Source organism: Agelaius tricolor, unplaced genomic scaffold (assembly GCF_023055355.1).
Source record: "Agelaius tricolor isolate 1412-34295 unplaced genomic scaffold, bAgeTri1.0.p SCAF_18, whole genome shotgun sequence".
Classification (NCBI taxonomy): domain Eukaryota; kingdom Metazoa; phylum Chordata; class Aves; order Passeriformes; family Icteridae; genus Agelaius; species Agelaius tricolor.
In genome coordinates, this window is record NW_027269278.1 from 2693682 (window position 1) to 2708826 (window position 15145).

Consider the following 15145-nt stretch of genomic DNA (forward strand, 5'->3'; position numbering starts at 1 on the left):
ACTCCAGCGTAGCTGCCCCACTGGGTAAACACTCCGGGATAGATCACACATCATTATCACATGAAAGAGCCCAAATGTGGCTGAGACAATTAGTGGTCACTAGACCCAGGCGAAAGGGTTGTCTCAGCTTCAGTCTCTGCTACACTTTTGTTCCTGCTCCACCCCGAGTCCACCTCACCACTCCAGTTCGGTGAAACTCGAAGCTGTCTGTCGTTCTCCAGGACAGACAGAAATACTGACAACATTTGCGTCGCTCCTTAGAGAAAATGGGCAATTTGCGGATAAGACTTGGCAGGTCAAAAGGATGAGTCAAGACCTGAAGTACACCCCCCCTCACTCACACCCCCAGGTCCCTGAGCTAGTGAGCAGGGTCCCGGCACGTTCAGATCTGTCGGTTCCCCGCTGATCACCCACAGCAGAACAGAGGGAAAAAAGATTCACAAAAACTCATTGAGAGGGAGCGTAGGACAGAAGCTCACCTGTGCCGAGCTCCCAGGGGCAGGAGGGTCCTTCCCAGAATGAGTGCCTGAGCCGGGACCAGCGGACAGGAGATCGGCAGACAAGGCTGCCGCCCCTGGTCTCAGGAACGTGAAGTCCTTCTGCCCCGACTCGGAGGCTAAACACACCTCGTAGGAATAGGGCAAGGGCAGCGTGCTGCTGCAGTAGTTGTACGGTGCTTTTGAGCCCAAGGTGGAATACAGTTCCCTATCAGAAGTTATAAAAATGGGAGGGCTCCTCGACTGTCGACATTTAAAGAAAAAAACAAAAATGACCGTGGAAAAGAATAATAAGGACACGACGGAGAGCGACACAACAAGAATGAGGTTCAGATCCGACGTCAGGAGAGATACAGCGTCTCTATCGCTCAGCTCCGGCAGCGCCTCCTGCAAGCTCTCGGCCAGCACCACGTGCAGCGTGGCCGTGGCCGACAGCGCCGGCTGCCCGTGGTCCTTCACCACGGCCACCAGCCGCTGCTTGGCCGCGTCCCGCTCGCCCACGGCGCGCGCCGTGCGCACCTCGCCGCTGTGCAGCCCCACGCGGAACAGCGCCGGCTCCGACGCCTGCACCAGCTCGTAGGACAGCCACGCGTTGCGCCCCGCGTCCGCGTCCACCGCCACCACCTTGGCCACCAGGTAGCCGGCCTCGGCCGAGCGCGGAACCACCTCGAAAGGCGCCGCCGCCGCCGCCCCTCCCGGACCCTCTCCCGCCGCCGCCGCCGCCGCCGCGGGCCAGAGCACCCTGGGCGCGTTGTCGTTGCGGTCCAGCACGAAGACGCGCACCGTGGCCGTGGAGCTGCGCGCCGGCGAGCCGCCGTCCTGCGCCCGCACGGCCACCGTGAACTCGCGGCACTGCTCGTAGTCCAAGGAGCGCTGCGCGTACAGCGCGCCGCTCCGCGCCTCCACCGACACCAGCGGCGCCGCGCCCGCCGCGCCCGCGCTGCCGCCCGCCAGCCAGTAGCTCACGCGCCCGTTGGCGCCCGCGTCCGCGTCCCGCGCCTGCACGCGCAGCACCAGCGCGCCCGCCGCGTTGTTCTCCGCCACGTACGCGCTGTACGCCGCCTCCTCGAACACCGGCGCGTTGTCGTTCACGTCCGACACCTCCAGCACCAGCTCCCTGCTGCTCCACAGCGCCGGCCTGCCCCGGTCCCGGGCCACCACCGTCACGCGCTGCTCCGACGCCTGCTCGCGGTCCAGCGCGCCCGATGTCACCACCTTGTACGAGCCGCCCGACGACGCCACGATCGACAGCGGCGCTTCTCCCGACAGCGAGCACGTCACCTGACCGTTCTCCCCCGAATCCGGGTCCTTTACGTTCAAGAGAGCCACCACGGTGCCGGCAGGCACGTCCTCAGGCACCGGGCTCGAGAGCGACAGAATGGTGATCTCAGGGGGGTTGTCATTCACATCCAGCACCTCCACCTGCACCTTGCAGTGAGCCACCAAACCCCCTCCATCCGTCGCCTCCACCAGCAACATGTAACCTCGCGTGTCCTCAAAATCCAGCCCCTCCTGCAGACTTATCGTCCCGCTCTCTGCATCCACCACAAACTTCTGAAGCACCCTGGCCGGCATTTTCCCGAAGCCGTAGGTGATGCGAGCATTGGTGCCGGCATCGGCATCAGAGGCTGTCACATTCAGCACCGTCGTTCCCGGGGGCGTGTTCTCGCGCAGGCTGACGCGGTACCGGTCCTGCGCGAACATGGGTGGGTTGTCATTGGCGTCGGTGACGTTGATCCACAGCTGGGCGGTGCCAGTCCGGGGCGGGTCTCCGCCATCCAGCGCAGTCAGCAGCAGACGCAGGCTCGGCTCGCTCTCTCGATCCAGTGCACGGCGCAGCACCAGCTCCGCGAGCCTGCTGCCGTCCTGGCTCTCCTTCACCTCCACTGCGAAGAACCCGTTGGCCTCCAGCTCATAGCCCTGCAGCGAGTTACTGCCCACGTCCGCGTCCTCGGCAACACCCACAGCAAATCGGGCACCAGGCGGTGTAGACTCAATGATTTCGTAGTGGATATTTTCCTTAAGAAAGCCCGGCGCGTTGTCGTTCACGTCTTGGATATCCACTTCCACGTGGAAAATGTTCAGCGGGTTGTGCACCAGCACCTCGAAGCTGACAGAGCAGGTCGCCGACTCGCCGCACATCTCCTCCCGGTCCAGCCTCTCGTTCACGTACAGGTTCCCGTTCTCCTCATTCACCGTGAAGTATTGCTTCTCCTCGCTCAGCCGCAGCTTGCGCGCCGGCAGCTCGTCCGCGCTGAGCCCCAGGTCCCGCGCCAGCGGCCCCACGAGCGAGCCTCTGCCCAGCTCCTCGGGGATGGCGTAGCGGAGCCGCTCGCCCGCCGCCCGGCACCACACGCACAGCAGCAGCAGCAGCAGCGCGGCCAGCAGCGCTCGCCCGCCGCCCGGCCCGCGCCTCTGCCTCACCGCCATTCTCTGCCCACTGCGCTCGCCGCGCTCCTGCCGACTGCCGCTGCCCTGCCTCCCTTCCAGCCGCTCTCGCCGCCCAAAACAGACACCGCTCAAACACACCCAGCTCGCCGCGCCGCCTCTCGCCGCCTCTCGCTGCTGCTGCTGCTGGCGGTGCCGCTGCCGCTGTGGCCGGCGCCGGCCGAGCGAGCAGCCTGCGGGGGCAGGACGCTGCGGCGGCGGCGGCGGCGGCGGCTCCAGCGCCGCTCGGCGCCGGACAACAGCGACACCCGGAGGCGCCGCCGCGACACTGCAGCCGCCGCATGCCCGCGCTCAGCGGGGCCTCGGCCCGGGCCGCACCGTTCGCTGCTCACCTCCATCAGCTACCCAAAAACGCGAGTCGAAGTTCAGTTTGGAGAATTTTTTAATACCCGCGGAAAGGGGAATCGAGGAGCTCTGTTCGGAAGCAAAACTGCAGAGCCTGGCTGGGGAACGTGTAGTGGCGGAGTGGAGGATCACGCAGACTTCGTACAAGGGGGCACAGGTGAGTACAGGTAAGTACAAGCGGGTGCACTGTGCATCAAATGTCTCGCAGATTCCTATCCCTTCTGTTACTGCTGTGGGCTCTCTTTACCCAGCTCTTTTATTTCATTTCTACCATCTCTGTGAAGCAACGTCAACAAAATACTTGGGAAGAGAAGCCCTTGTATAAAAGAAGCGCCAGGAGCAACATCTTCTTTCTGGAGATTCTTGTTTATATTCCTTTTATTTTATATCCCTCTCACAGTAACTGTGACTGGGAGGAAATGGCAAGTCTTATTCTCTATTACAGCATTATCCTTACATGTTCCCAGTTTTACAAATCATGGAGATTACCACATCTTCTTGTCCTAGAACTGGGAAGAATGACCTGTTAAAGCACTTCTTCAAAAAGCTTTTATCAGTGAACGGCTTAATTAAGTAGATCTAAGAATGGGGACAGACTGAAAAAGGTATCCATGCTCCCAGGATACTTCTGTTAGCAGCGTGCTGAATTTTTTACTCTGAGAATTGTAAAAATGAGGGTTAATACTCCTCTGTGGTGATGCCTGAGGCATACATGACATGTCAGCTACCTTCCCCAGGACAGAGACTTCGAGATAAAAAGACAACAAAAAAAATTCAGAAAAATTAATCTTAGAAGGCCACAACTAGAGAAGGCAATTTGCCCACGGCTCAAACACCCTGACCTGTCTTTTGCCACAATAAAATGATGAAACACTGAATGCTCCTGGCGTGGGATGGTCTGAAAACAGAAATGATAGAACATTCTTCAGAGTACACCTGTGAAAAAACACTTGCTCCACCTCAGTGCCTGTTTGTGCTGACTCCACCTCTCTGCAACAACCAAAGGAAATCACGAAATACAAACTCTCCACAAACCAACAGCTCTTGTTTCATGACCTTATAGAGACCAGGGCATGTTATGATCAGCTGAACCATTCCAAGCACTACCCAAACCAGGCTTTGGGAAATTACAGGTACAGCAGGTTTTACCAGCACTCCCATTGCTGAACAAAAACCTCCATTAATTCTTACTGTGCTCATTCACAGGGTCCTGGTCATAACTCAGTTCCCACTTAAGCCACTCTTGCCACTGTCTCGAAAAAAACAAAGACAGAAACTACAAGGCTCCGTTTTTATCTCTTCTTCTGCTGCAGCAGTTATTAGGAAATGATTGCTCAGCCTCAACATTGCTGTGAGAACAGGCTTTTCCTCCACAACAAGAAGCAGCCACACTCTGGCTTCAGAGAGAGAATGCTGAGAAAGTAGTAAAGTAAAATCTCACCCTTCCTTACCCTTTGTTGTATTTAATAAATTCGACACTGCTTTCAAATACTCAACATTAATTGAACACTCTGTGTTGTACAACAACTGTGATAAATACAAAAACAGATGACTGACTTTTGGAAAAACCTTCAACCAATAAACAGTTCATGATAAAAATACCTGTGTATGTCTAAGAGTCCAAACCTGTAAGCAGTACTGTGATCAAGAAATGAGCATTGGTAAATGAACTTTGGCACATTAGGACCTACTGTCACTCCACCCTCGGCTACAGCACCATCTCTCTGATAAAGGCACAATGGAGAAGAGTAAAATAGACAAAAATTGCCCATAGAACAGCAACAATCCTTTGGAAATCTACTTTTGTTTGGCACAACAGGCTTCTCGTGGACAATCACGTTATTCTCACAAAATCCCTCCAGGTGCAGTGACTCTGGATTCTGCTCACTGGCTGCTAAGGAGCACAGAAGGAAAAAACAACATTTCTAACCAGTGATGCATTAACAATGTACATAACACTCTTCCTCCTACATTGCATTGATTTTAAACTCTCAGCATGGAAAGATTGAGCTCTGCTACACGAGAGAACAACACAAAACAAGATTTAAGGCGCTGTAAAAAGCACAGACAAACAACCCTTACACGAGCATATCTCATACCTCAACATTTTTTGCAGTGCCCAGCCACCTGTAACGCATCTCAGCAGAAATCTCAACAATGCATTCTAATTTCTAGATATTCACCCATAATTTGAAGGCATAAAAAGAGGCCTATGGTCTCTAATCTGAACCTTCTGTCTGGGAACATCCAGTTCTTCAACTCCATCTTTGCAGGAGAACAGTGATGATGCATCACCAAGGTGACAAACCAGTGCTAACATATATAATTTAGATTTAACAACATTAGCAAAAAGCAATTCTGCTACTCTTCCACCATCTCTACTCACTCCCGAGTGTGAAGCTCACTTTTTACTCCACCACAGAAATTCCCAGAAGCAAACTCAAAAAATGCCTGGGAAGGGTCTCCTGGAAAAAAGAGACTGCTACAAAAAGTTGACAGTGCTGCAACTACTGGATGGGGAACACTCAATGAGACCCTTTCAAAAGTCAGAAATGCAACAAACCCAAAACAAAGCAGTCAAACACGGGTCCACGTTCAATTTCAAACAACGGCTTACATTTATCCTAAATACTATTTACTGAAAAGGAATACAGGGAGAGTGATAATTAAGTATACCAAAGACAGACTTGAGAAGTATGCCGCTGTTAAAAATGCATACTACAGTGTAGTTCACACTCTGTTTTAAACGGAAATACAAATAAAAAAATATAAGGCGAGGGGCTACTATATCCACGAGCAAATAATGATGCAGGGGGGCAGGGAAAAAAGGAAAAAAAAAGCCATAAGATTCCATACAACACTAAAAATACTATCGCGAACTTAACATTTCTAGACGGGAACAAAAAGTTCTCTCACGCTACCTCAAGCACATGTGCTGTCGGGAAAACAGCTGATACTGACAACAACAAACTTCCACTTCTTTACCATGCAATACAGTACAATAGCAGACTGAATACTGGCGAGACGACCAGAATTAAACAACCTGCACTCACAAAAACAAAAGGGCTCAATCACAGATTCTCCAGCAGAGAGGGGCTCGAATTCTCCTAAAAAGCTCACCAACCATAACACAGAGATCCGACTCTTACGTCCACCACCCCGCAGCAAGAGGCACCAGCGCATCTCTCACCGACGCTATGCCTAACATGTCAGAGTATTGCCCTACTCAGGACAGAGACACCAGGGGGATAAGAGGACAGGGAAGCACCAGGAGGAAGCGTCATAGCCAGAATGCGATCCGAGAAACTCACCGAGGGAGGGGCGGGGTCCGAGGGGAGGGCGCCGGCCGGGTCCCCGTCCCCGAGCAGCGGCGCGGGCTCGTCGGGCGGCGGCCGGGCCGGGAGGGTGTCGCAGCAGCTGGCGGCCGAGAAGCGCAGGTGGCTCTTGCGCGAGTCGGCCGTGAGCGACACGTCGTGCGAGTAGGACTGCAGGAAGGCGCGCACGCCGTCGATGCCCACGAAGTGCGAGACGGGCACGCCGCGCAAGGCGCCGCTGTCCGGCGGCAGCAGCTGCTGGCGGTGGCAGCGGCGCAGGCGCAGCGCCAGCAGCAGCAGCAGGAAGGCCACGAAGAGGCACGAGACGGCGGCCACGGCCAGCACGAGCCAGCGCGTCAGGCTGGCGGCCGGCTCGCCCGGCGCCGCCGCCTCGTGGGCCGCGCTGCCCAGCTCGGCCAGCAGCTCGGCCACGCTCTCGGCCAGCACCACGCTCAGCGTGGCCGTGGCCGACAGCGCCGGCCGCCCGTGGTCCCGCACCAGCACCAGCAGCACGTGGCGCGCCGCGTCGCGGGCCAGCGGCGAGCGCGCCGTGCGCACCTCGCCGCTGTGCAGCCCCACGCGGAACAGCCCCGGCTCCGTGGCCTTGGCCAGCTCGTAGGACAGCCACGCGTTCTGCCCCGCGTCCGCGTCCACCGCCACCACCTTGGCCACCAGCGCGCCGGCCTCGGCCCAGCGCGGCGCCAGCTCCACGCCCGACCACGCCGCAGCAGCGCCCGAGCCCGCCGCTGCGGCCGGCGCCGGGTACAGCACCTGCGGCGCGTTGTCGTTCTCGTCCACGATCAGCAGCCGCACCGACACGTTGCTGCTCAGCGCCGGCGCGCCGCCGTCCTCCGCCCGCACGCACAGCTGCAGCTCGCGCAGCTGCTCGTAGTCCAAGGAGCGCAGCGCGTACAGCGCGCCCGTCTCCGCCTGCACCGACACGTACGACGACAGCGGCGCGCCCCGCACCCGCCCCTCCGCCAGCCGGTAGCGCACGCGCGCGTTCTGCCCCCAGTCCGCGTCCGTGGCGCGCACCGTCAGCACCAGCGCGCCCGCCGCGTTGTTCTCCGCCAGCCGCGCGCTGTAGCGCTCCTCCAAGAACACCGGCGCGTTGTCGTTCACGTCCAGCACCCGCAGCGCCAGCACCGCGCTGCTCTGCAGCGCCGGCGACCCGCCGTCGGCCGCTCGCACCGTCACGTTGTACTCCGACACCTGCTCCCGGTCCAGCTCCTTCGCTGTCACCACACGGTAATATTCGTCAAAAGACTTGTCCAGCCGGAACGGGACGCTCCCTTCGAGCGAACAGCGCACCTCGCCGTTGGCCCCCGAGTCCCGGTCCTGCACGTGGAGCAGGGCGACCACCGTCCCTGACGGAGCGTCCTCGGAAATCTCACTTAGTGCCGATCTCACCGAAATCACCGGCGCATTATCGTTTATGTCTCTGACAGCGATCGTTACTTTGGCAGTGTCGAAATTGTCTCCTCCATCCCGTGCCTGCACCTCCAGTTCGTAAGAGTCGCCTTCCTCAAAGTCCAGGCTTCTCACCAGAGTGATCGCTCCACTCTGAGTGTCAAGATGGAAAATATTCGATGCCAAGTCGGACACTTTTTTCAACGAGTATTTCACGTGACCATTCGGCCCCTCGTCGGCATCCGTAGCCGTGACAGTGACAAGGGTGGAGCCCACGGGCACGTCCTCGGGCACACGCACCGTGTACTCCGCCTGGCTGAACACGGGCGCGTTGTCGTTCGCGTCCACCACGGTCACACGGATCCGAGCCGTGCCCGTCCGTGCCGGATCGCCGCCGTCGCTCGCCCTCAGCACCAGCTCGTGAAACGCCGCCTCCTCCCGGTCCAGCGCCTTGGCCAGCACCAGCTCGGGACGCTGATCGCCGCCGGGGCCCGCCTGCACGGCCAGCGAGAAGTGCTCGTCACCGCTCAGCTCGTAGCTCTGCAGCGAATTCAGGCCCGAGTCCGGGTCGTGAGCCTCGGGTAAGGGAAATCGCGACCCCGGGGATGTCGTCTCACCTATTCTCTCTTCCAGCTCAACTTCCTTGAAGGTGGGGGCGTTGTCGTTAATGTCCGTGATTTCCACTTCGATTCGGTAAACCTGCATTTCCCCCTCCACTATCAGCTCACAGCGCAGCACGCATTTCTCCACCAGCCGGCACAGCTGCTCTCTGTCGATCCTCTCGGCCGTCACTAAATGTCCCGTCTTCCCGTGCAAAGCGAAATACTGCGTCCTACCTTCGGAGACCACTTGGACGCCGCTGTCTCGGATCTCCGTCAGCTGCAGCCCCAGGTCCTTGGCCACGTCGCCCACGAACGAGCCCTTGGGCATCTCCTCGGGCACCGAGTAGCGCAGCTGCCCCCACGCCGCCTCCCACGCCGCCAGCAGCACGGCCCAGAGCAGAGCTCGCTGCCGCCGGCCCCAGCGCCTCCCCGCCGCGCACATCTCGCCCGCGGCACCGCTCCTTCGCTTGCAGCTCCTCGCCGCCCACCCAGACAGCTCCGGCTCCGACTCTGCTCCAAGCTTCTGCACGGTATTTCAGCCACCAGCTCCTCCGTCTTGCTATAGAATGGCTCCGCACCGCGGACACGCTCGCAGACCCGCCCGCCGCCGAGCCGGACCCCGAGCGAGCGAGCGATCGAGCGGGTCCGCAGCGGGCGGGGCTGCCGGTAGCGCTCCGAGCTTCCTCTCGCTCCTCTCGGTCAACAGCGGCGCCCGCAGCCTCCTCCCGGCACTGCAGGCACCGAGCGCTGCCCAGCGCTGCCCGCCCTGCCTCGCCCACCGAGAAGCTCGTGCGGGTGGGACATGAGCGCTAAGAACACGGCGCTTTTCGTCCAGCGCGGAATTCCAGCTTGGGCTTTTGATCCTGGTTTCATCCTCCTCCCCAGAAGACGTGACAAAAGTAACACGCCTCCTGTGATTATGCGATTCCTACCGCCCGGGAAAATGTCTTTGTATAACATGGATGAAACTATCTCTGAATGTGATGTCTGGGCTATCACGAGTTTTACTGCATACGATCAAAAGCGCCAACTCCCACACCAATTCCTGGTTTTATATGAGTCGTGCTTAAAGAACAGCCTTTTAGCGATACACATAGTGTTAAGGAATAGGAGAGCAACGCGTGAACAGTCACTGTGTTCACAATGGTCACCGAATCCAGCACTGCAGGGAAGGTCGTTGCTATTTTGCGCCTGCACATCACACACTACTCCTAATAAATCTGCGTTACTCCCCCTTCTTCAGTCACAACCTCGTAATTTTTCATTACAATTTTTCTCAATATAGACAATGCTCACTCTGATGACTTAATACTTGGGCATTAAGTCAAGTATCGGCATCATCTAGATGATAATGGCACTAAGGTCAGGGACAGAGTTCGGCTACTTAGCAGGTAATAAATACAAAGTTGGCCCCACCCACAGAGAGCTTTTTTGAAATCCTAAATTAACCTGACTGTGTAAGCATTCCTACAGCAGCCTTCCCTCAAAATAAGGGGTTTGTTCCACGTATCAGAAGGTCCAAATACATAGCTTTGACAAAAAGCTGTCGGGAAGGAAAACTCTCCAAGCCAAGCCCGTCATGTACATCTCATTCTACACAATAAAGATGCACCTTCCTCCTTAATACAAGTAGCAATTAGGAAAACAGAATTTTCCTAAATAAAATCCTTCAGCTGAATCAGAATGTGTCACGAATTAAAATGCGATTCAAAACTCCTGAACGGTAAGAACCTCCCACTGACGCGACCAAGCTTGCAGCAGATGAGGGAGCAGTTGCCCGTTCGCAACACTTGATGCAAAAAGAAACACGAGAATGGATTATTTCACGGCATCGATGAATAAAATAGAACCACTAAGAGACTCAAGGAAGAAAAAAACCAGAAGACCTCGCTGCCACCAGTACGCCGTTCTTTAAACGCGCAGAAGGAAGGAATTCGCTTTACAGACCTGAGGTGCCTCCGGTAAGGCCGGCGGCTCTCCCGTCACGGCGGTGCTGCTCGGGCTCGGTTTGTTGCAGGAATCGCCGCCCAGAAGCTCCTCCGCCGACAGGATGGGCACCGGCGGCGGCGGCGGCGGCCAAGCGGCCTCGGGCAAGGCGCGGGCGGGCGGCGGCACGCACAGGTTGTAGGAGTAGGGCAAGGTGCCCTCGCAGAAGTCGGCCGGGAAGGCGGCGCCGGCCAGCGAGAAGCGCTGCGCGCCCAGGCAGCGCAGCACGGCGGGCGGCCCGGCCCGGCGCAGCCGCGCCAGCACGGCCAGCGCCACGCTCAGCACCAAGAGCGCCGAGAGCAGCGCCAGCGCCAGCACCAGGTAGAACTGCAGCTCGGCCGCCGCCGCCGCCGCCTCGGCGCCCGCCGGCCGCTCGCTCAGCTCCGGCAGCGCCTCCTGCAAGCTCTCGGCCAGCACCACGTGCAGCGTGGCCGTGGCCGACAGCGCCGGCTGCCCGTGGTCCTTCACCACGGCCACCAGCCGCTGCTTGGCCGCGTCCCGCTCGCCCACGGCGCGCGCCGTGCGCACCTCGCCGCTGTGCAGCCCCACGCGGAACAGCGCCGGCTCCGACGCCTGCACCAGCTCGTAGGACAGCCACGCGTTGCGCCCCGCGTCCGCGTCCACCGCCACCACCTTGGCCACCAGGTAGCCGGCCTCGGCCGAGCGCGGAACCACCTCGAAAGGCGCCGCCGCCGCCGCCCCTCCCGGACCCTCTCCCGCCGCCGCCGCCGCGGGCCAGAGCACCCTGGGCGCGTTGTCGTTGCGGTCCAACACGAAGACGCGCACCGTGGCCGTGGAGCTGCGCGCCGGCGAGCCGCCGTCCTGCGCCCGCACGGCCACCGTGAACTCGCGGCACTGCTCGTAGTCCAAGGAGCGCTGCGCGTACAGCGCGCCGCTCCGCGCCTCCACCGACACCAGCGGCGCCGCGCCCGCCGCGCCCGCGCTGCCGCCCGCCAGCCAGTAGCTCACGCGCCCGTTGGCGCCCGCGTCCGCGTCCCGCGCCTGCACGCGCAGCACCAGCGCGCCCGCCGCGTTGTTCTCCGCCACGTACGCGCTGTACGCCGCCTCCTCGAACACCGGCGCGTTGTCGTTCACGTCCGACACCTCCAGCACCAGCTCCCTGCTGCTCCACAGCGCCGGCCTGCCCCGGTCCCGGGCCACCACCGTCACGCGCTGCTCCGACGCCTGCTCGCGGTCCAGCGCGCCCGATGTCACCACCTTGTACGAGCCGCCCGACGACGCCACGATCGACAGCGGCGCCTCTCCCGACAGCGAGCACGACACCTCACCATTCTCGCCCGAATCAGGATCGTTCACGTTCAGCACGGCCACCACGGTACCGGCCGGTGCGTCCTCGGGCACTGGGTTCGAGAGGGACAGAATGGTGATCTCGGGCGCGTTGTCGTTCTCGTCCGTGATGTCGATCTGCACTTCGCAGTGATCAGTGAGCCCCCCGCCGTCCGTCGCCTCCAAGCCAAAAACATATTTATTTTTCTCCTCGAAATCGAGTGGACCTACCGTCCTGATCTCTCCACTCTCGCTATCGATAGCGAACAATGAGAGCACGTCGTCTGGGACGTTGCCAAGGGAGTAGGAGACTTGCCCATTTGAGCCAGCGTCTGCATCCGTGGCCTGCACCCGCAGCACCAGAGACCCCGCGGGCAAATTCTCCGCCACTCGTGCTTCGTAGACGCTTTTGCTGAACATGGGCGGGTTGTCATTTGCGTCTGTCACGTTGATCAGAACCAGAACAGTCCCAGACCTTGCAGGTTCCCCGCCGTCCACTGCTGTCAGCACCAACTCAAAGGAATTCTGCTTCTCCCGGTCCAGCGGTCTCTCTAGTACTAATTCCGGCTGCTTCTTTCCACCCGTCTTTTCTTTCAGTGTTAGGGAGAAGGACGGGTGGCTTGTGAGGTGGTAAGTCACCAACGAGTTTCTACCCACATCCGCATCCAGGGCCATTTCCAACGGAAAACGAGCACCCGGAAGCGTCCATTCACCAATCTCGAGATCCAGAGCAGCCTTCCTGAAGGCCGGGGAGTTGTCATTCACGTCTTCAATGGATACCTCCACATGGAAAACGTTCAGCGGGTTGTGCACCAGCACCTCGAAGCTGACAGAACACGTCACAGATGCGCCGCACATCTCCTCCCGGTCCAACCTCTCATTCACGTACAGGTTCCCGTTCTCCTCATTCACCGTGAAATATTTCAGCTGCTTCTTGCCGGCAGACGCCACCTGCAGCTTGCGCGCCGGCAGCTCGTCCGCGCTGAGCCCCAGGTCCCGCGCCAGCGGCCCCACGAGCGAGCCTCTGCCCAGCTCCTCGGGGATGGCGTAGCGGAGCCGCTCGCCCGCCGCCCGGCACCACACGCACAGCAGCAGCAGCAGCAGCGCGGCCAGCAGCGCTCGCCCGCCGCCCGGCCCGCGCCTCTGCCGCCTCTGCCTCACCGCCATTCTCTGCCCACTGCGCTCGCCGCGCTCCTGCCGACTGCCGCTGCCCTGCCTCCCTTCCAGCCGCTCTCGCCGCCCAAAACAGACACCGCTCAAACACACCCAGCTCGCCGCGCCGCCTCTCGCCGCCTCTCGCCGCCGCTGCTGCTGCTGGCGGTGCCGCTGCCGCTGTGGCCGGCGCCGGCCGAGCGAGCAGCCTGCGGGGGCAGGACGCTGCGGCGGCGGCGGCGGCTCCAGCGCCGCTCGGCGCCGGACAACAGCGACACCCGGAGGCGCCGCCGCGACACTGCAGCCGCCGCATGCCCGCGCTCAACGGGGCCCGGCTTTGGCCGGGGCTCAGCGCCTGCACCGGCCCCGGGGGCTCTCCCCGACTGCAAACACCCACAGCAGCAGCTCTGGCTCGGTGTGACTCCAGAGGCGGCTTTTTGTCAGATGCGCTTTTTTGCATTCTTTCAGTTCATGCTATTTAGTCCCATTGAAACCTCAGATGGAAGGAAGTATTCATGGCAGAGCAATACAGAAAGGAACTAAGCTGCTCTTAAAAAATTCGTAGTTAACCTATAAGAGCAAGGAATGATATTATAGTAAGGGATGACATTGGGAACCTTTCAACTCTCCCTCATGCATCTTGAATTCTACTTCCCTTTCATGGGACACATTAACTTGAGAAACAGATCAGCCTAAAACAAAGTGTAGAGCTCTATGATAAGAACGAACAACCCTAATTATTTTTTTCTGAATCGTGAAATATCTTCTTTTGTGTTTCCATACTCGAGAACTTCAGAGTGAATAAGTGCAAAGCCATTCCTGAGTCTTTCATAGAACCAAATAAAAGATGTTTTACATCGGAATTATAAGCCATTCCATCCAAGCAACATGGTTCCTTATTGCTGGATGCCTGTCATTCACTTTCAGCAAGGGGATCACAGGGAAAAAATTACACAGGCCTAGACCCCAGAGATGAAACCTAACTATTTTCCAAAATAAAACCCCTTTGGCACAACAGTTTCCTCGATCAAAACCACCCACTCAGCCTACTCGAACTGCATTCCAAGTCTTCAGACACAACCAACATGGCTCTGGCTATTTAGACAACACTCGTGAAACCACCACAATGTAGAAATTCATATTTCTTCTTTTGTCATTTGTGTTAGCTACACAACACAAATGCTTGTCTTGTACCAAGCACACAGGACCTCAAACCACACAGCCTAGTCACAGTTATTTCCTTGGACCATGAAAAAAGAAAAAGAACTTGGAACAACAGGTGAAGGCCTCATCAAACTACAAGGACAAATGGAACTTTACACATTTCTTTTATCCATTTCAAACCATACCACAGTAAACTCCTACACTGGCCCTGTCTCTGGACAGACAGACTTTTCTCTGCCATCACACAAAACAAATCAAGTTTTGAGGACAGACACTATTAAAAGTCGCTCTCACATCTTTTCAAATCCCAAGAATCACAACACCAATGCATGCACAGCAGTTTTTCTGCTCATCGCAATAATTTCGACAATTCTGAAATGTTGTAAAGGCTATAAGACATCAGCATCTCAATTTGTGATCCAGTCATCAAAGTATCACTCAAAGGTAACACCTTCTTTGTCCAGCACATGGGTTTTCTGGAGGATGGCTGACTCTCCTACTCTGAATGCAAGGTTTCCCTCTGCACCCAAAAATTACCATTCCCAGAAAACACTACGAAACTGAAAATTGAAATGGTGAACACACAACCTGGCCCTTTAAGTACAAATGATGGAGTATCAAAAAATGAAGACACCTTTAGACAATTTTCAGAAAGTCGTGAATAGATACACGAATCAAAAATACACATGCCTTGTCTCCAAAATTACATTCTCACAAACAAATCTCTCCTCAACCCCTTTTGATGGAGAGGCGCCATCAAAAGAAAAGTTCCTCCCATTGCTTCTCATTGCGGTGGATAAAATTTCACTTCTCAACCTGAGTACGAGACAAGCATGACTATTTATTTCTTCCAGTAAATCTTTAAGAAAACACCTCTATTAAAACAAGCAAGGCAAGTGGTTTACATCTGCAGAAAGAAGGGGATCAAGAAAGACTCTCG

General features: G+C 57.6%; 3 protein-coding genes across 3 annotated transcripts in view; 2 read left to right on the forward strand and 1 right to left on the reverse strand.

Annotated features, from left to right (window-relative positions):
- LOC139597947 (protocadherin gamma-A12-like) overlaps positions 1-15145 on the reverse strand; it is a 155210-nt gene that overhangs the window by 41841 nt on the left and 98224 nt on the right. The window lies entirely within an intron of this gene.
- Positions 2092-5525, forward strand: LOC139597902 (uncharacterized). The gene is made up of 3 exons (XM_071443724.1): positions 2092-2103; positions 2139-4423; positions 4497-5525. Exons 1-2 carry the CDS (start codon positions 2092-2094, stop codon positions 3459-3461), a joined length of 1335 nt encoding a protein of 444 aa, XP_071299825.1. The 3' UTR covers positions 3462-4423; positions 4497-5525.
- Positions 6582-7975, forward strand: LOC139597938 (uncharacterized). The gene is made up of 3 exons (XM_071443763.1): positions 6582-6723; positions 6755-7796; positions 7870-7975. Exons 1-3 carry the CDS (start codon positions 6582-6584, stop codon positions 7973-7975), a joined length of 1290 nt encoding a protein of 429 aa, XP_071299864.1.

Excerpts from the sequence above, each read along its gene's own strand:
- LOC139597938 (XM_071443763.1), top strand. The coding sequence starts at position 6,582 with ATGCGATCCGAGAAACTCACCGAGGGAGGGGCGGGGTCCGAGGGGAGG. Across the intron at positions 6,724-6,754 it reads GCAGCTGGCGGCCGAGAAGC|CGACACGTCGTGCGAGTAGG; the intron begins GCAGGTGGCTCT and ends GTCGGCCGTGAG. Across the intron at positions 7,797-7,869 it reads CGCCGTCGGCCGCTCGCACC|ACTTGTCCAGCCGGAACGGG; the intron begins GTCACGTTGTAC and ends ATTCGTCAAAAG.